The sequence below is a fragment of the Martes martes genome (genome assembly GCF_963455335.1).
Source record: "Martes martes genome assembly, chromosome: 7".
NCBI lineage: Eukaryota > Metazoa > Chordata > Mammalia > Carnivora > Mustelidae > Martes > Martes martes.
In genome coordinates, this window is record NC_137894.1 from 108,937,601 (window position 1) to 108,956,823 (window position 19,223).

Below are 19,223 nucleotides of genomic sequence, written 5' to 3' on the forward strand. Positions count from 1 at the left end.
GATCCTAGGACTCTGGGATCATGACCTGAGCTGAAGGCAGATGCTTAACCGGTTGAGCCAGGCAGGCATTCCTGAAAACATCTACTTTATTATTAATAGAATACTTGATTTGGTATCCAGAAGAAATTTTTCTTTTGGATCAAGAAGCCACCCAGGTGCTTCAGTAAGAACACATCTTATATCATGCTTGCTTTGTACTATAGTATAAGCACTTTAACTCAGTAATATTTGAGTATCTAGACAGTGAAAAGCAGTTTCAGGGACTCTCATAAGAACAGAAGAAAAATTTCCAGATTACCCCACTAAAGCTCATTAGTTGACTCATACTACTTTTAACAGGGAGAAATTTAGATGAGTAATAGCATGCATGTTGGGGAAAAAAAAAAAAAAGAAAGAAAAGCTACAATATTTTAAAATCTGCTTGTTGAGTGTGTGGCATATTTCCTTGTATCCCAGCCGGTGTGTAAAGAGCCTTTTTTTTCTCTTTGATCAGAGCTCACAGCAATGTAAGCATTGCTTAATCATGTGTCACACAAATTCAAACACTGGCCAATTCGCTGCAAAGTTTCAGAGACACACACCCACACGCACACCCTCTCACCCTCACTCTTCACCTGTCTCCCGGGGCCCACTCGCTGTTTAATGAACTGCGAAGCCCGTTTGCGTCTTCTGTGCCTGGGAACACCACCTGTGTACACGCGGATCGGCTGCTTGGAAACCTGGAGCACGAGGTCACGTGATAGTTGCTATGAGCGTGGAGGTGCATTTTTCTCTTCTTTCTTACTTCTTCTGCCCTTATTTACTTGTTTTCTCCTAACTGGGGCAAATGCTGGAAGTTCCCAGCCTTTTGCCAGCTCAGATCTGCAAACTTGGGATCCCATGGCTTTTCACTGCTGGCTTATCTTTGGGTTTATCTTAGGGTGCCACACCTCCTCTCAAGGCTGCTGCTCTGGGCTTTTCCGACACGCAAGGAGCTTTTGAGGCCACGGTGGAGGAATTTAGGCCGGAGCCTGCGGACATCCTCCATGCCTGCAAGACCCAGGTGGCCAAGCTGGAGCTGTGGCTGCACCAAGCCAACGTGGCGTTCGAGCCGGAAACGTTAGATGCAGACATGCAGCAGGTGGTGGAGCAGCAGCTGGTAGGGTGCCAGGTAAGGTCCTGGGTTGGAGTTCATGGCTGGCTGCCTCACCAGTCACCTCCCAAGACCGGGTGAAGTTCTCTTAAAGCAACAGTGCGTTTCTTCCGGTTACTCAGATCCCTGTGTTTATCTTGGCCTCAGGTTTTTGTTCTTGGGGTACTTCTTTGAGATTTATGGAAGTAGAGTATTTGGAGAGACCGTAGTGGCTAAGAGCTCCGAATGTAGAATCCGGGCCCAGCTCCAACACATTAACTGTGAACTTGGGGACCTTAGCTTTCTACCTCATTTTCCTCTTGTGGCCAGTTATCTCATAGGACTTTGCAGGGTTCAGCGAGATAAGGCACAAGAACCAGTGTCGGGTGTATCAAGTGTATGAGAAGGGCTCAGTGAAGGCTGTTACTTGTATTCATAGTAAGTCCTTAGAACTTCCATTCTTCTGAAATGAAACCAAATAGCCTGACTTGCAAGATCGCAGATACGGCATAAAAGGCCTCTGCTGTCATTTTACTGTGAATGCTCCTGCTCTTGCTGGGCGAGTGGTGGGGGGACAGGGGACAGGAAGATAAACCTCCGTGCCTTTAGTCATTTTGGGTAAAATTTGCTGGCTCGGCCGAGAGGATGGGATCTCTCCGTCCCTCCAGGGAAAAGCTAGAATGACGACATCACCACAGCATAATCCAGTGTCCCCAAGGGTGGTTAGATCACCCTTGGTCCAATATCTCAGCCTGATTGGCTCATTTGTCTGCCATAGTGGACACCAGGAATGAGGACATCCTCTCAGAGTGCCCCCATATCACTGGCCCAGCCACAGCGGAACTCCTCCCATGATAGCCCATTGGAGCTGCGGGTGGCCCCTCCTTGGTCATCCCCCTTTCCGCACTAAGGTCCACAGCCCTACAATATCCAATGCCTGCTTCATAGGGTACCCAGGTGGATAGGCTAACCTCCTTCCCCGGGAAGTCCCCACCTCTGACACCCAAAGTCAGCTCTTGATAGGGTGGGTTCGCTTAAATACTGGCACTACTGCGTGCCTGATGAGGCACAGAGGAGTCTGGAAAAGACCGTACCACAGCACAGAGCATTGTTGCGCTATATTACACCTGAGGTGTTCGAGACGTTGAGTCTCAGCCATGCAAAGCTCTCCAGGATAGATTTGCGCATTGATTGCCTTGCAGACCGGATGGACCCCATGCTGATTTCCTTGAGCGCCACCAGAATCCCCTTCTCATGCCCCTTGTAGGGAGATCAAGGATTTGGGGGCTGGCGATGGAAGGACACAACCGCAAGGTGGCAGTAGCACACAACAGGCTTGCTTTGGGTAACATTTTGGCAGGAGCTCAAGGCCTTGGAAAGTCCCTCTCTCTGTAGGCGCCCTTCCAGAGGCTGTGGTAGGGAATAGAGGTGGGGCCATGACCTGGAAAGGAAGGAAAGCAGAGGAACTCCCAGGGGAGCAGGGAATCCAGAGGGGCTTGTGTGTCTAGGTGATGTCAGAGAGCTCCAGAGGGCAGCAGAGGCGAGGGTCTTCTAGAGCCCTAGAGTTGTGTGTTGACGATAGGGAGCAGATGTGGGTCCCACTTCAAGTTTGGTGCCAGTAGGATTTGAGCTGATGGTTCTGGCCTGCTGTGAAAAAGTAAGCCCCATAGAAGCGCCTGGCTGGTTCAGTCATGATCCCAGGGTCCTGGGATCTAGCCCCACATTGGGCTCCCTGCTCAGCAGGAAGCCTGCTTCTTCCTCTCCCAGTCCCCCTGCTTGTGTTCCCTCTCTCGCTGTGTCTCTTTCTGTCAAATAAATAAATTAAATCTTTAAAAAAAAAAAAATAAGCAACATAGGGACCCAGAGAGGGGCCATCTTTGGCTCATTTGTAGAACACCATGGCACATAAAACTTAATATTGAAATATATAAAAAGCCTTCCTGTAGAAAACACGAAGTTCCCAGTGGGAACATGTCCAAAGGACAGGAGCAAACAGATCAGTCGAGAAAAAACGATATTTGGTCATTTAATATTTGAGAAGAAATGTTCAACCTTGATTGTTAGGAACATGTGAATCAAAACAGCTGTTGTTTTGTTCCCATGTTGTTTTGGCAAAAATTACATCATCCTGGAAAACTCTGGGTGCACTGTTCTGTGATTGCCTCAGTGTTTGGGGAGGTCAGCTGTCAGAATATACAGTGTCCATCTTATTTGACCTAATAACACCATTACTTTAAATGTACCCTCTGAAAATAACCCAGAAAGAAAAATGTTTGTGGCAGTGTTAATGACAAATGTGAAGGACTGGAACCAGCTTAAAGGCTTCCCAATAAGGAAGTTACATGAGTCACGGAATATCAACTTGCAGCTAGCAAAGTGGGAATCATGAAGCATATGTCTATAGACACATGTTAAAGTATACATAAAATAGCTACTTGGGGAAAAGGAGCACAGACTTGTAGTATACTCTGTGGCCACTGTAAAATCTATGATTATGTGTTTAAGTGTAGAGGAGTCTGTAGAGGATATAGGTAGTTTGCTTGGATAGTAGAGTTACTAGAATACATTCTTTGAAAATCTTGTTTTTTTTCTTATAGATTTTATTTATTAGAGAGAGCGGGAGAAAACGAACAAGGTGGAGGGGTAGGGGCAGAGGGAGAAGCGGACTCCCCACTGAGCAGGGAGCCCAATTCGGGGCTTGACCCCAGGATCCTGGGATCATGACCTGAGCTGAAGGCAGACGCTTAAGGACTGAGCCACCCAAGTGCCCGTGTTTTTTGTTTTTTTTGAGATTTTTTTAAGTAATGTCTACACCTACCGTGGGGCTCAGTCTCATAACCCCAAGATCAAGAGTCACATGTTCTGCCCACTGAGCCCGCCAGGCACCCCTGAAAATTTGTTTTAAGCATAGTTTCTCCTTCAGTTTCTCTCAAAGAGTGGCACTTGTTCTTAGTCAAACAAGTTTTAGCTCACACAACCCCAGTGCTGACGTGGGAATCCGAATGCCGCTATTGCCTGGTGTGCTCAGACCATTAGCATGACCGCTTGGGCTTCAGAGCCCCAGAGGAGGGCTGACTCGACCTGTTGGGGAAGAATACAATGGCGGTGACTTACAGGGAAAGTTACTTCATCTAGCGGATTTATTTTTAGATCCATGTGTAAGTTGGCCAGTTGTATCAATGACTAAGTGTTTTAGGTTCCAAATTATTTCTTCTTTCATCTTTTTCTGATATTTTAGAAGTTTATTTAACTCAAAAAAGAGAAGGGAAAGAACCTTCCAAGAGTTCTGTGAAATTCTTTTGCTATTATTACGACTCGACTCTTGGATTGGAACAGGAAAAGGTTAGGAAATTTTGGGATGGGGGGAGGGGTGGAATAATAATAGCATAGACTGTGTGTCAAGCACTGGCCACAGTGCATGGACTTTAACTCTTACCTCCTCCAAGTGACCCTAGAAGGTAGGTTCTGTTAGTACCCCCATTTTACAGATGACATGAAGGCACATTCATGTGAAGTAAGGTGTTCAGGTTTACCCAGCTACTAAGTGGGATCTGAATTTAGTGGACTTCCAGCGTGTCTGTGTTTTTGTTTTTGTTTTAAGTTTGTTTGTTTGTTTGTCTAAGTAATCTCTGTATCCATCATGAGACTCGCACTCACTACCCTATAGGAGTCACGTGCTCTTCTGACTGAGCCAACCAGAGTCTTGTGTTCTTTTTTTTTTTTAATTTTTTAATTTTAATAAACATATAATGTATTTTTATCCCCAGGGGTACAGGTCTGTGAATCGCCAGGTTTACACATTTCACAGCACTCATCATAGCACATACCCTCCCCAGTGTCCATTTCCCCACCACCCTCTCCTGTCCCCCCCTCCCCCCAGCATCCCTCGAGACTCTTGTGTTCTTAACCACTGTGCTATGCTGGTTACATTCAATTGTATTTTCTTTCTTTTTTTTTTTTTTAAGATTTTATTAATTTACCTGACAGATAGAGATCACAAGTAGGCAGAGAGGAGGCAGAGAGAGAGAGGAGGAAGCAGGCTCCCCGCCGAGCAGAGAGCCCGATGTGGGGCTCGATCCCAAGACCCCAGGATCATGACCCAAGCTGAAGGAAGAGGCTTCAACCCACTGAGCCACCCAGGCGCCCCTCAATTGTATTTTCTAAAGTGATTATAGAGTCACTTGTTTTAGATTATTTTGGAGGGTGACATCTGCAGTTTGGGGTTGGTTTGGTTGTACCCCCGTCCAAAAGCTCAGGAATTACATGGAAATTGTTGTTGTTTTCCCGAGGCCCCTTCTAATCTGTGTTTCTAAGACTCGTTACATATACTAGGTAGACAGAGGGACTGTAACTCATTTTAGAGTGTAATGCTTGTTCAAAACCATGAACACTCCAGTGATTGTGTTTCCTAGGCCATGCTAACAGACATCGAGCACAAGGTCGCCTCCCTGCTGGAGAGCTGCAAAGATCGAGGGCCGGGAGACAGTGGGGCCACTCAGCAGGAGGCTGAAGCTCTGTCCGTGAAACTAAAGACTGTGAAGTGCAATTTGGAAAAAGTCCAGATCATGCTTCAGGAGAAACACAGCGAAGACCAGGTAAGACACGGCCACATGCAGACGTGTGGGGGTGGGTGATCACGGGAGGGCTACCAGGAAGGAATCTGGCAGAGGTGGTGAAACGGCTACTGAAGAATCCCGTGGAGTACGGAAGATGGAGCCTCTTAAAGCTAGAAGGGATGGCCATGTTGACTCTTGTTCCTGATCCCATTTTTACCTTGTGGTTTTCCTACCTGGGCTGCTGTTGGTGACGGTGTAGGTTTGGTTCGGGTTGGTTTGATTGGATGGATGGTTCTTGCTAGTAACGAGGCAGTGGAAGCCTTCTTCATAAAAGAAAGATAAGTTTTAAAGAAAATTTGTGATTCCGGTTGACTGGAAAACGAAGCTCTTAAGAAGATTAAGATTTGACATCAGGAATATAAAATGTGTTTCCGGGGTCCTTCTCGTTATTCATTTACAAATTTATATACTGATCAAAGTATCCTACAGTTAAAGTGTTCTTGTGACTTTGAAAAGACTTCTGTGTTTATAAATGCAGATACGCATCTGTGAGTAGGGTCTTACTGTATGAGATTTGTGTTTGTACTTCGGAGATGGTGGTTCCTCCTCAGAGGACTTACAGTCATAGAAATAAGATTGGCAGGATATACACAGGCTTTATAGTTCCCCTTTCATCCTCATGTGTTCTTTCGTTTTAAACAAAGGTTCTGGACATAAGGGAAATTTGAATGCATGAGCATAACTATCTTTTTTTTTTTTTACTTTGTTCTTAAAACAGAAAAGCAATACATTTCCTGGCTTTTAGTAATTCATTGGATGAATTACACTGAGGACACAGGAGGACCACATCATCAAATATAATGTTTTTTTGCAGTTGTTTTGAAATAAATACATGAAATCATAGCATATAGTTACAGTAAATACCAAAATACAGTCACTTACTTTATATAAAACTTGTCCATCATGTAGTCTCATTTTTAGAACTGAAATAAAGTGGGTCTTTTTTTTTTTAAATACTCCACCATCATAAAATTTTTTGCAGCATTCTGCCATTCTAAAGAGACCTTCAGAGCATCAAAATGATCTCCAACCAGATAACCTTTCTGCATTTGAATCTATTGTAACCGAAAGGCCACAGTTCGACAGACAAAGAGATTTCCAGCAGCAACAGGTAATTGCAGATAGAAGGATAGGAATAAAGCTTTCTACGTGGACTCTCCCTTTGAACTAAGTACCAAACTGCCATTGGGGTGTTTTCTTCTGTGCCTGGATGGAAAGGGTGGTATCCGGGTGTTCCTGCGTGTTGAGCGTGTGCGGTGTGGGCTGCTTTGCCTTCGTCTTCTGCAGGTGGAGGCGCTGACTTTGCTACTTCATTGACTTGCACCTTATTTCAAACTAAGCAAATACCTTCAGAAGCAATGCTTCTGTAACTGTAACATCTCTCTCCCTGTTGTTTCAAAATGTGTTGACATATTTTGGGGGATTTTCCATGCGTGTAATATATATTGTATGTATACTTGGTCATTGTGTGAACGTTTTAAGTAGGTTTTTGAGAAACAAAAGTTAATGAGAATAAGCAAGCAAGAAAGGGAAATCGTAAATAATAATCGAGGAAGTGGCTCAGAATGAGATCTCAACAGAAGAAACCACACTGGCCACTAATTGAAAACTTTGGACCATTTGAATCTCCCTCGATTATAGGTTCTGGAGTTAAAACCAATGGAACAGAAAGATTTCATCAAACTCATCGAAAATAATGCCAAGAAAATGTGGCCCCAGTATTGCCAGCCTGAGAAAGATACAACTCAGAAGTCATCTGAAAGGTAAAACATTTTTAGAGTTGGACGTTCAGCAAGTTTTATGGGTGGGAGAGTTAAGAGCATTTCTTTTTAAATCACTTGTAAAACATTGCTGAATGTAATAAAATTTCTGTATGTTGATGATCCTTTTCACCTTTTATTTTTCTTTAACAGTGTTCGGGCATCAAACCCCGAAAATGATGCTCCAGACTCTGTCTTGTCAGCTCAGGGCCAAAATGGGGATAAGTGGCAATATTTACATCACGAACTCTCATCGAAACTCGGGCTTCCGCTACCTAAGCAGGTGCGGCCTCAGGTCAGTACATGCCTACACAGTGTAACTAATAAGCACGTTTATCTTTGAAAATGCAACAAACATTCATCACATACACATCTGCATTCTGCATTACGTAGTCCTTTATTTTCAGAAAGTGAAGAATTCAAGTGCATTTTTCATTTGACTCACCCCTTTTCGCCCTCCTGGAAATCTGCAGTAAAGGCCACTCCTTCATGCTTCTGTGACACCCTGAGCTTCCCTAATCACAGCTCTTAGCGTCCTGCGTGCCTGTTGCTTTGTCTGTGTTCCCCATTGGGTGGTATGCCCGCCTGGTTCACATTATCAAGGCGCAGTTTCGCTATGTTAAATGAATAAAGGAATGATTAACAGAAGTTTAAAAAAAAACACTTTAAAAACAACACAGCGCTGTATTACTGTCATCCATTTATCAAGAGCTAATTTGCATTCTGGTGTGCCAGCCCCTGTTGCCAGCGGTACCTGCATTCCACCGGCATGCTCTCTTACTGCCATTGTAGGTTTTATTACCACTCCAGCCGCGGCTGGATTTCTCTCTAACCAGGGAGCCCATGAACAGAATAGCACTGTCGCTCACAGCAGTCAAGCTCTTCTGCCTTCAGCTTTGCACTCATGCTGCCCAGGCAGATGTTACCAGTCTTTTTCCCAGTCCTCCAGTCTGGTGGGAACTTCTCAGCTGTATTCTGCCGAGAGCCTTCTGTAACTTGTTAATGTTGAATTAAACTCACTGGTGGGGCTTCAGTCTTGGTTTCTCCTTGTCATACGCACCGTAACACGTATGTGGTTCTCTTTCCAGAGTAGAACGTCCTCAAGAGTTCTTTCCCCCAAGCAGAGTCGGATACTGCCTCACCCTGAGCTTTGCCCTTACTCATGTTCCAGTCTGAATCTTTCTCTCTGCTAAAATCGCAGCACATTTTTAATACTTATTTAACTTTTCAGTAATAATTCAGGAGGCAGATCTGTCCCTGGAGGTGACTGTGCTGTATTCCAAGAGTTGGCTGTGTACTGGGGGCCTACCCGTAAATGGAAGAGAAACAGCTCACCTCATCACGGGAGGGGTATTGCTACTAAATTGAAGGATTAGTGATTGTTCTCTGTTTTTCAAGTGATGCTTTATTTCCCCCCATTTTAATATCTAAATGGATCCCCAAATGTCTAAGTAAAGCTTTTCATGACCTTTCAAACCCGTCCACAATATTTAAGATTGAACTGTTTTGTCTGACAGGTGACAGGGTAGCAGAAAGCCTGATGTGACGGTAACACGTGGAGGCCATTTTGCTGTTTTCCGTTAACATCACCAGGATCTCAAATTGTAACAAGGCTTCCCTTTTTCATAATAGGTTGCCACAAATATGAGTGTTCTGCCCAGTGTGAATGTGTATAACTTTAGATACCCAACAACTGAAGAATTGAAAACATACACCACACAGCTAGAAGACCTGCGTCAAGAAGCCAGTAATCTGCAGACCCAGGTAGCAACGTCACATTGCGTATTTTCCTCATGGCTGTATCAAAGAAGGGAAATGGGATGCTGTGAGTTAGCCAGAATTGCCTTTATTGAATAAATAGTAGACTCATAATGGAACGGATCCTAGAATGGCAAATAGAATCTCTTGCCAACTCACATTTGGTAGCGGCTGCCTAGAGCATTGTGTACAAAGGCTTCTGAACCCACGTCCAGGATTGCCAGGAACAAGCAGCATTGTGTTTTTGTTTTGTTTTGTTTTGTTTTTTAAGATGTATTTATTTATTTTAGCGATAAAGAAAGAGAGTGGGGGGGGGACAAGCAGACTTTGTACTAAGCTCAGAGCCCAGTGTGGGGCTCAGTCCCAGGACTCTGAGATCATGACCTGAGGCCAAATCAAGTGGACGCTTAACCAACTGTGCCCCCAGGCTCCCCCAACAAGGATCATTGTTGATTAGTATTATCTGCAGGGGTGCTCTGTGATTGGAAGGGGGAGGAAGAAGGGGAGTATTGACAAGATTTCCAACCTTGACTAGATTTAATGTTGAAATGGTATGCTGGGTAGTGTCCGGAGTCCACCAGAGAAGACGGTAGGAAAGAGCCTAAATGGGGCTAATTAGAGCTTAGGCTTGTGTCTAAATTACTTGTAACTGGTCAAGAATTCAAGGTGATCGTGGGTTAAGAAAAAGAGGTGGCTGCAGCAGCTTATGCTAAAACATAAGGAGATCTGTGGCTCCCAAACTCACCAGGGCACCATGGCACCACCCTAGGTCCCCTCTTGGAGTCATACTTCTTCATCTTCATTTTATTTATTTGTTCTTCTACCTACTTCAGGAAGTGTTCAAAACTACCACATTTAAAACAGTGTAACTTACAATCTTCAACAGAAATCAGGGAAAATTTAGGCGTAGGAAGGCAAGGAATCCTAATGATTTTACTTTTTCTTTTTTTCCTCCTGATTCAGGAAAACCTGACAGAAGAAACATACATAAATTTGGATAAAAAGTTATTTGAGCTCTTTCTGACCCTTAGTCAGTGCCTTGGCAGTGTGGAGGAGACGCTGCAGACACCTGGGCTCTTCAGAGAGGATGTCTGTGCGCAGCAGGTGCACTATGAGGTAGGGAATTTCCAGCAAGCCCAGGTGCTGGCCATTGCTGCAGGCAGCCCACCATTTAAGCCCAAGCAGAAGCCTCTTAAGGTCAGAGTCCATTCCCTGTGTCTTCCTTCCTCTCTTCGCAGACGCTGGCTCTTGAGTTGAAAAAACTTTACTTAGCTATGGGTGACAAGAAGAAGGACCTTGTGAAAGGCATGACCTGGCCCGGGAGGAACACCAGTTTGTTTCTTAAATGTTTCAACAACCTCCAAGTCTACCTGGAGCACACCCAGGCCACAGCCACTGCTAAAAGCAAGTCCCTGAAAGCTGGCCTGGACTATAACCGCAGTTACCAGGTACGGAGCTAGGCACTTGGCTTTCTTTGGCACTGGTTTAGGTTAATTTCCATAAATTCCATCATTCTTGGTGGCATTTGTGAATAGGGATTATTGAGGAAAGCAGCAAGACGTTCTCTCTGTGAAGGTTTCTAGGTTAGTTCTGCCGCATGTGGTTGGAGACCATTTATTTGAAAGCGAGGTTCTTCCCAGAGCTGTGGTATGAGTTTGTTAGGTTGACCCTAACACAGCTTCTTTCCTGTCTTACACTTAGTTGTTAATGAGCGTCATACGGGAGGATTCTAGGTACCAGGGAGCCATTAAAGTTTTTGAGCAAAGGGACAGTCTGTGTGTGTTTCAGGTAGATTCATCTGGCTGTTGTCTTTTGTGGATTGAAGAGGAGACTTGAGGCAGACAGACGATTTTAGTAGCTTCCTAACAAGAGTAAAAGAAGTGAAACACAACACCATTTACGAAGGGGTCTCGCCCATAAAATCAAACCTCAGTCTGATGAGGCCTCTAGAATCTAAGTAAAAGAGACCCAAGGAAAGAGGGTTTGGAGCAGCACAGTGGGAGGTCAGTCAGCCCCATCCAGACGGTGGGAAGCTGTGTAGGAGAAAAGACCTAGTTTTTCCACGATCCCACCCAAAATCCCAGGAACAAAAAAGAGGTGCTTGGGGAGCCTGCCGCTGTTAGCCCATTTTAACCTATCGGACCTCATTTAGATTCCAATTCAAACAAACCAAAAAGAAAAATCACAGGCAATTAGAGAAGTGTGAACCCGTTCTGATGGTTAATAGTACTAAGGAATTATTGTTGATCTGTAGTATTTTTAAAGGGAAGAACTTTTAAAGATACACTTACACTGATGAAATAAAATATCTGTGATTTGTTTCAAAATAATCCTAGGGGAGGGAGATCAGGTACAGTCAGGAAAGCTCAGGGGAGGGGACAGAGCAGAGACCACTGGCTACAAGTCAGTGATTGTTAAAGCCAGGTGATGGTGACACGGGGAGTCTTCTATTTTGGTCCATGTTTGAAACTCCTGGTAGCACAAATATTAAAGGACAAGTAAATTTTAAGAAAAGGTACTGAAAGCCGAAATGAGATTCTCATTGTTTCCCTGAATTTATCTTCCTATGCAGAATGAAATAAAGCGACTGTACGATCAACTTAGTAAATACAAAACATCTTTACAACAGTCTTTGAATGAAATTAGTGGCCAGAGTATTGATGAACAGCTTCAGGTAATCAAGTCAAAATAGTTAAACCGATCTACCCCGGGAACGAAGAGTTTTGTGCGGAAGCTGTCCTCTAAACCACTTCTTTTGTGAGCAGTGGCAAGGCTTAAGTAAATAGATAAAAATGAAAATGATCTATGTTGAACCAGTAAGTTAAAAGAGTAAAATAAACCAACACAAGACCATTGTCCCCTCCCAACTGGGCAAAAGTGTACGTTTGTGCCGTGTCGGTGAGGGTGTTGGGAAAGGAGACCCCTCCTTCTCTCAGGAGGGGCGGTGATCTGTCCGGCTTCTCAGGGTCACTGGGTTATGCACCCACAGCGCTTTCACTTCATTCATTCACTTAGCAAGTATTCATGGAGCACCTACTATGTTCAGACACCGCTCTAGGCATTGGACTGGCCTTATCCTAAGGAAGACAAGTGCAAAGAAATAAGTATGTATATAAATACTCAAGGATGGACCAGGTAGTACTGCCTGAATCAAAAACTCTTACACAGCCCCAAAGCCATTAAGAGCAGGCGGTTAAAAAAGCAGCGGGGGCCTTCCAGTGGCCCCCTGTGCATCCAGTTAAAAGGAGTCAGGTGTTTGTGTTGACGAGAAGAGCGGCTGAGAAGCTGCTGGGTGAGGACGCCAGAGGACGGGTGCACTCAGCAAGTGTGAGGGTGGGCGTGGATGCCTCTGCTGGGGTGAGTGTCAGACAGGCTGGGATCAGATCATCAACTGGGGCTCTTTGGCAGAAGCGAGAGGTGAGGGAAGAGAAGCGGGACTTTCATGTTTCCCTGATTTTTTTTTTTTTCCTGTGCTGTTTAATTCTTTTAAAATGAATATATGCACCTCTCTGACTCATTAAAGGATTTTACCTTTTTGCGTCATCTCTCACTTTAGAAGGCAGACGCGTGCACAGTGGAGCTGCGGAACTCCGAGAGCCGAGTGGCAAAGCTAAGAGACGAAGGGGAGAGGCTTCGTTTACCTTACGCTTTATTGCAAGAGGTCTACAAATTAGAGGTGTGTCTGAGCGGAAAACATTCAATCAGGGAGTTACTGTGATGTTAAGGAGGAAGACTTTCTTCTTCCATGAAGGGAGTTTGGATGCATTCTCTCATTTTGGGTTATTTTCGTGACTGAATAAAGACGCTTTTTCTTTTCAGGATTTACTTGACAGTATGTGGGGAATCCTGAGAGCCAGGTACACGGAACTGAGCAGCCCTTTCATCACGGAGAGCCAGCGAGATGCCTTGTTGCGAGGCATGGCAGAACTCGTGGACATCGGGAAGGAGAAGCTTGCGCACGACCACTTACAGCAAACCAAGAGTAAAGCTGCCTTACAGGCTCAAATACAGAATCACAAGGTAAGACACACGGGTCAGATTACCTTTTCATAGACTTTTAAGTTCGTTCTGACTTAGCATCCATTTTCTTCCTCAGTGAAATGTCCATTGTTCATTCATTCATTCACTCGACAGACATCTATTAGAGGGCTCCCAGTACACAAGGAACCCTGCTAACCTCTTAGAATATGATTGAATGGAAACAAACACTGTTCCTTGCATTCCTGGAACTTTTGGTTGAAAGAGAAGGCATATTTATGAAGGAGTCCTTCAAACAGATTTAAAATTAAAATTGAGATATGTGCCTTCAGAGCATTTAAGAGGAGAAATTGAATTCAGGAAATTAGGGAAGGCTTTCCTGAGAACTGAGACCACAAGAAATATCTATACCTCAGTACAGAAATGTATACCTAGGGTAAAGCTACAATAAATCTTTCAGTTTTCCACTCATTTTATTAAACAGAAACCTCATGATCACGAACTAAACACCTGTAGTAATGTAAGTGGTGATGTAAAAAATGTAAGACAGTTCCTGCCTAAAGAAGTCTAGGCTTGTGATAAGTAGACCTTAGTCTAAGAACTTCAGAGGTAAATATTCTATAAAGAATGGAGGGGGGCGCCTGGGTGGCTCAGTGGGTTAAAGCCTCTGCCTTCAGCTCAGGTCATGATCCCGGGGTCCTGGGATTGAGCCCCGCATCGGGCTCTCTGCTCAGCGGGGAGCCTGCATCCTCCCTTCTCTCTCTCTGCCTGCCTCTCTGCCTACTTGTGATCTGTCTGTCAAATAAATAAATAAAATCTTAAAAAAAAAAAAAAAGAATGGAGGGAGAAAGAATATTATGAATATTTACAGTATTTACATAGGGACCTATGTAAATATAGGGACCTATATTTACAGAGGGACCTATGCTGGATGTTGTTCTAAACCTTCACTGTATCTTCTTCAAAGAAATAGAAGGGATTCACGAAAGTTCCTCCAATTAGAAGGGACAGCTGACTATAAGTGGAGGACAACCATGTGAAGGAAAGCCTTCCTCTGTAAAGGTTCTTAAAGTAGGGAGTTTTTACATCCCAGGATCCCAAGAGACCTTGTCAACAAATTCCCTTTATTTGTCCATTTCATTAAATAGAAAATCAAGCTATAGTGTAGGAACCTCTGGCTGTTTCATGTGTGGGCTTCTCAGGCTCACGCATCTATCCCTCCATTTTATTGTCTTGAAATACATCAGCCACATACCTACCTTTCTGTAAAGTTTCTTAAAACTCAGAGTAACGGATTTAGGACGATCTCATTGGGAAATTGAAATTGACTAACAATGTTTGCCCTTTTACATGGACCATTTTGTGGAAAATGTTACTTACAGTGATTTTTCTTCATGATTTGTTAAAATGCCACTAAAGACTAAAGGGTACACAATTTTCTTTTTTCTTTCCTTAAATGTTTCACTCTACATGGCTGTCATGGGATTTGGGATTAAAAAGCAAATATAACTGTATAAAAGGTGGAAGTAATTTGGTCTGTAAGTTCTCACAGTGCAGAAATAAATAAATATTAAAACCTTGTTCATTTTACAGCTTTTTTTCCGGAAGCTTGTTGCTGACATGCTGTTGATCCGAACATACGCCAATAAAATGCTTCCTTCTTTATTGCAAAAGAAAGAGATGTTTGGGGCAGAACAAATAAAAGAAGTTAAATTACTGGAGGAAAAGTCACACCGGTGTGGAATAAAGCTGCAGAGTTTGCTACAGGTGTTTATTTGGGTTACGTAAACTTGGTACATAAGCCTGGACTCCCGGATATTTGACCACCACCTCCCACTGTCCAGAAATGTCTGTTTATCATTAAGCTGGCGTTAAGTGGGAACTAACTCTGAGGAGTGTGGAAGCCTGTTCTAGCTCTGACTGCTACTCCCTGAGTGAAATATTTCTCATACATAAATTAGGGAATGACACAGCATCTTCCCACCTTCTAGGTTTGTGTGCAAATAAACAAAATTGGGAGCACTTTAAGATCCTGAATGAAGTGTTCCATATGAAACTTAGTCAGTGGTTCCAAAACAGCTCTTCCCGAAGAGGACAGGCTGAAGTGGACTCCTGATAGTCTTATCCCAGTTCACAGAAGAAAATTGTTTGCATGAAGTTCTCTCTCAGTTTTAAGGTTTTCACCCTTAACTTCTTAAACACAGTGGATGCTAGCCCTTTAAGGAAATAACCAAAAAGCAAGGGACTATCCAGCTTTATTATGTGATAATGTTATTTTATGCTAATGAAATGAATTTTCTGGCTAGTTTGTCAAATTGATATTTACAGCAATATCTCATGGTATTAAAAAAAGAGACCCTCTGAGCCCAAAGAGTGCCCCTGATAGCGGGGTGACCCACTACTTCAGTAAATAAGAGAATTAATAAGGGGGTTATTTTTCCAACAGATAATACTTAGTGTCTGTAAGTCAGCTGTCTAGTGTGCTGAGATCCTGGTGGTGGGCCTCTGTAGACACAGAGAGAACTAGGATAAGGCAAGACTTGGGCTAAGAAGATAGTCCTCCCCTGATGAAGTGTTAAGCCCACATTCCCCCAACAGTGGAATTACGCTCTTAGCAGCACAGTCGGGTAATGTTCAGTGGGCTGGGGGTTGGAGCAGGGAGGGGGGATGCCAGCTCACAGGAGCCTCTGTTGAGAAGGGCTTTAAAAGTCAGCCCCTTCCTTTCCAAGTAAGCGAAAGGCTCTCTTCCAGCTCTGAAGTCTTCACAGAGGTATGTATGCTGAGAGTATCCCTTTAACTTAATTATACTAGTCCCTACTCGGTTTGATGAGACAAGCATAAAATGTGCCAACTGGATTTTTGGAAACCATCTCCACAAAGACAATGGAATGGTTTTGCATTAGACCTTGAGCTCTTGTAAGGGTGGCCCATATCTCTCAGAAACCCCAGGAATCTGTGTTTTAGTTTTGTATGGTCTCGGAGTTCATTGTTATTCTTAAGATTAATTTGGCCATTGTCTGGAACTGCTCTAGAAAAGGACTCCCACTGATGTTACATTCTTGATTCTCTAGAAATGGGAAGAATTTGATGAAAACTATACATCTCTTGAAAAGGATCTGGAAATCCTGGTATCTACGGTGCCCTCTGTGAGTTTGGTAGAAGAGACAGAGGAAAGATTAGCGGAAAGGATTTCATTTTACCAGGTAATTTTGCTCCCGTCACTTGGTGTTTTCTTTTGCTTTGACCAAATCACTCACCTTTGAAGGTGAGTGGTTTGAATTGAAGTGCATCACACCCCTCACTGTTAGACCTACACCGGGAAACTGCAGGTTGGGTTTCGGGCTGCTCCGTGTAGCCTCAGGTCTGCCTTAGGGTGGAGGTCCTGGGTTTGAGTCCTGGCTCTTGTCTGTCCCTGTGTCACCCTTTTGTCTCCAAGTCTCTCTCTCTTTATCTGTGGAATGTAGGTAATCGGGCTGGTTCTCCCTGTCTCAGGAGGTGGATGTCAGTGGGTATGAAAACAAGTTAAGGTACAGAAAGAGCTTTCTAGAGCAGGGGCCTCTAAACCTATATTAGGTTTACTTCAGTGAAGCCCTGTTTGGACACAGCCCATGAAAGAGGCAATAATCTGTTCTCTGCCACCAGCATTCTAAAAGGACTTCAAAAAAATTTTTTCTTGTGCAGCATTTAGTAGTGTTATCATCAAAGTCTCTGTGCCTCCAATCCAGATGCCATAGAAAAGAGAGCACCTTAAAAGGGCTTTCGAATGGCATTGAGATCATGACCGACAAGGTAGAAATGAGTTTTAAGTCTTCTCAACGGAAAACTTAAATCACTTAGTTCTAACTGTGGAATATATGTCATCAGCATCTGAGCTGTGCGACTAGAGGTGGCTGTCAGACGTCCACTTCAGAACTTCAAAAGCAGGTGTGTTGCCTGAGTAGACTCTGGGATGGAAAATGCATGAAATACTTGGCAGGACCCTGCCCTTCCTCAGAAGCACTTCAACTCCTAGAAGGAACATTTTCCAGAGGCAGTGATGCTGTAGTCGCGCTGGCTAGGTGCCTGGAAAGGGACAATTGATCTCTTTGCCATGTCATTATATTGAGCGTAACTCTGAGATAAATCTGAATCCTCTGGGGGCAGGAAGCTGCTGCTTAATTCTTTGTTAGCCTCAGGATGCGGACGTACCCACTGAACAGCTAAGAGAATGCAGGGGAAAACTGCATTTTAAACCTCATTGCGTTAAGGAGCTGTTCATATTCACCCACCTCCTAGAAGACTGATGATTTCCCCAGAAGTGATCGTGTCCCTTAAATTGCAACCTGTGAGGGGTGCCTGGGTGGCTCAGTGGGTTAAGCCTCTGCCTTCAGCTCATGTCATGATCCCAGAGTCCTGGGATCAAGCCCCTCATCTGGCTCTCTGCTCAGCAGGGGGCCTGCTCCCCCCCGCCACCCCGCTTCTCTGCCTACTTGTGATCTCTCTCTGTCAAGTAAATAAATAAAATCTTTAAAATAAATAAATAAATTGCAACCTGTGATTCTGTTAAATTGAGATATTTTAAAAATGAAACCGTTGTTCTAAGACTTTTAAACAAATTTGCCAGAGCTAAAAGGCCGATGTCTTGTCAAGCCCATCTCACTTACAGATTTCCTTAGGTCATTCTCGGTCCTCTGCGTCATGGAGAGATTTGTATCTATCTTGATCAGTGGACATCGGTAGGCCATGGACCATGGTGTCTTTGTGGCCTCTGGAGTTGAATGAGCCTTGTTAAATGCTGTCTCTGCACCTTATGGGCTGAGTGGCCGTCGCAGTCTGACTCCTGTGTATAAAATGGCATAACTAAAACTTCTTAGAGCTACACTAGGGGCGCCTGGGTGGCTCAGTCAGTTAAGCATCTGCCTTCTGCTCAGGTCATGATCCCAGAGTCCTAGGATAGAGCCCCATGTCACGCTCCCTGTTATTGGGGAGCCTGATTCTCCCTCTCCTCCTGCCTGCTGCTCCTCCTGCTTGTGCTTGCTCACTCTCAAAGGAATAAATAAAATCTTCTTTTAAAAAAAAAAAAAAAACCTCTCAGAGATACTCTAAAGATGAAGGTCTTGTACTAAAGGCTTAGAAAATTAGAACTTTTTTGTTGTTTTTAAGATTTTTTTTAAAATTTTAATTTTTTTTATGTTGTGTTAGTTACCCTACAGTACATCATTAGTTTTTGATGTAGGGTTCCATGACTCACTGTTTGCGTATAACACCCAGTGCTCCATGCAATCCATGTTCTCCTTAATACCCACCAGCAGGCTCACCCATCCTTTCACCACCACCCCACCCCCCCACCCCCCCGCCGAAACCCTCAGTTTATTTTCTGGAGTCCTTGGTGTCCCGTGTTTTGTCTCCCGCTCTGATTTCCCTCCCTTCATTTTTCTCTTCCTTTTCCTCATGTCCTCTGTGCTGTTCTTATGTTCCACAAATAAGTGAAAAGATACAATAATTGACTCTCTTTGCTTGACTTCTTTCATTTAGCATCATCCTTTCTGATGGCTGAGTAATACTCCATTGCATATATGGACCATGTCTTCTTTATCCATTTGTCTGTTGAAGGGCATCTCAGCTCCTTCCAGTTTGGCTATTGTGGACATCACTGCTATGAACTCTGGGGTGCATATGGCCCTTCTTTTCACTATATCTGTATCTTTAGGGTAAATACCCAGTAGTGCAATTGCTGGGTCGTAGGGTAGCTCTATTTTTAACTTTTTGAGGAACCTCTACATTGTTTTCCAAAGTGGCTGCACCAACTTGGAGTCCCACCAACAGTGTAAGAGAGTTCCCCTTTCTCCACATCCTCTCCAACATTTGTTGTTTCTTGTCTTGTCAATTTTTTGCCATTCTAACTGGTGTAAGGTGTTATCTCAGTGTGGTTTTGATTTGAATTTCCCTGATGGCTAATGATGTGGAACATTTTTTCATGTGTCTGTTAGCCATTCATATGTCTTCTTTGGAGAAGTGTCT

The 19,223-nt window shown here is 43.9% G+C and overlaps 1 protein-coding gene across 2 annotated transcripts in view; it reads left to right on the plus strand.

Moving 5' to 3' along the window:
• Positions 1-19,223, plus strand: part of SYNE2 (spectrin repeat containing nuclear envelope protein 2) — a 328,404-nt gene that overhangs the window by 229,279 nt on the left and 79,902 nt on the right. For both annotated transcript variants that reach the window (XM_080809784.1, XM_080809785.1), the window contains 13 exons: positions 920-1,150; positions 5,524-5,706; positions 6,710-6,838; positions 7,369-7,490; positions 7,641-7,782; positions 9,120-9,251; positions 10,209-10,361; positions 10,484-10,693; positions 11,818-11,919; positions 12,802-12,921; positions 13,065-13,265; positions 14,817-14,990; positions 16,295-16,426. In XM_080809784.1, coding sequence (XP_080665910.1) covers positions 920-1,150; positions 5,524-5,706; positions 6,710-6,838; positions 7,369-7,490; positions 7,641-7,782; positions 9,120-9,251; positions 10,209-10,361; positions 10,484-10,693; positions 11,818-11,919; positions 12,802-12,921; positions 13,065-13,265; positions 14,817-14,990; positions 16,295-16,426 — 2,031 coding nt within the window. The remainder of the gene's footprint in view (positions 1-919; positions 1,151-5,523; positions 5,707-6,709; positions 6,839-7,368; positions 7,491-7,640; positions 7,783-9,119; positions 9,252-10,208; positions 10,362-10,483; positions 10,694-11,817; positions 11,920-12,801; positions 12,922-13,064; positions 13,266-14,816; positions 14,991-16,294; positions 16,427-19,223) is intronic.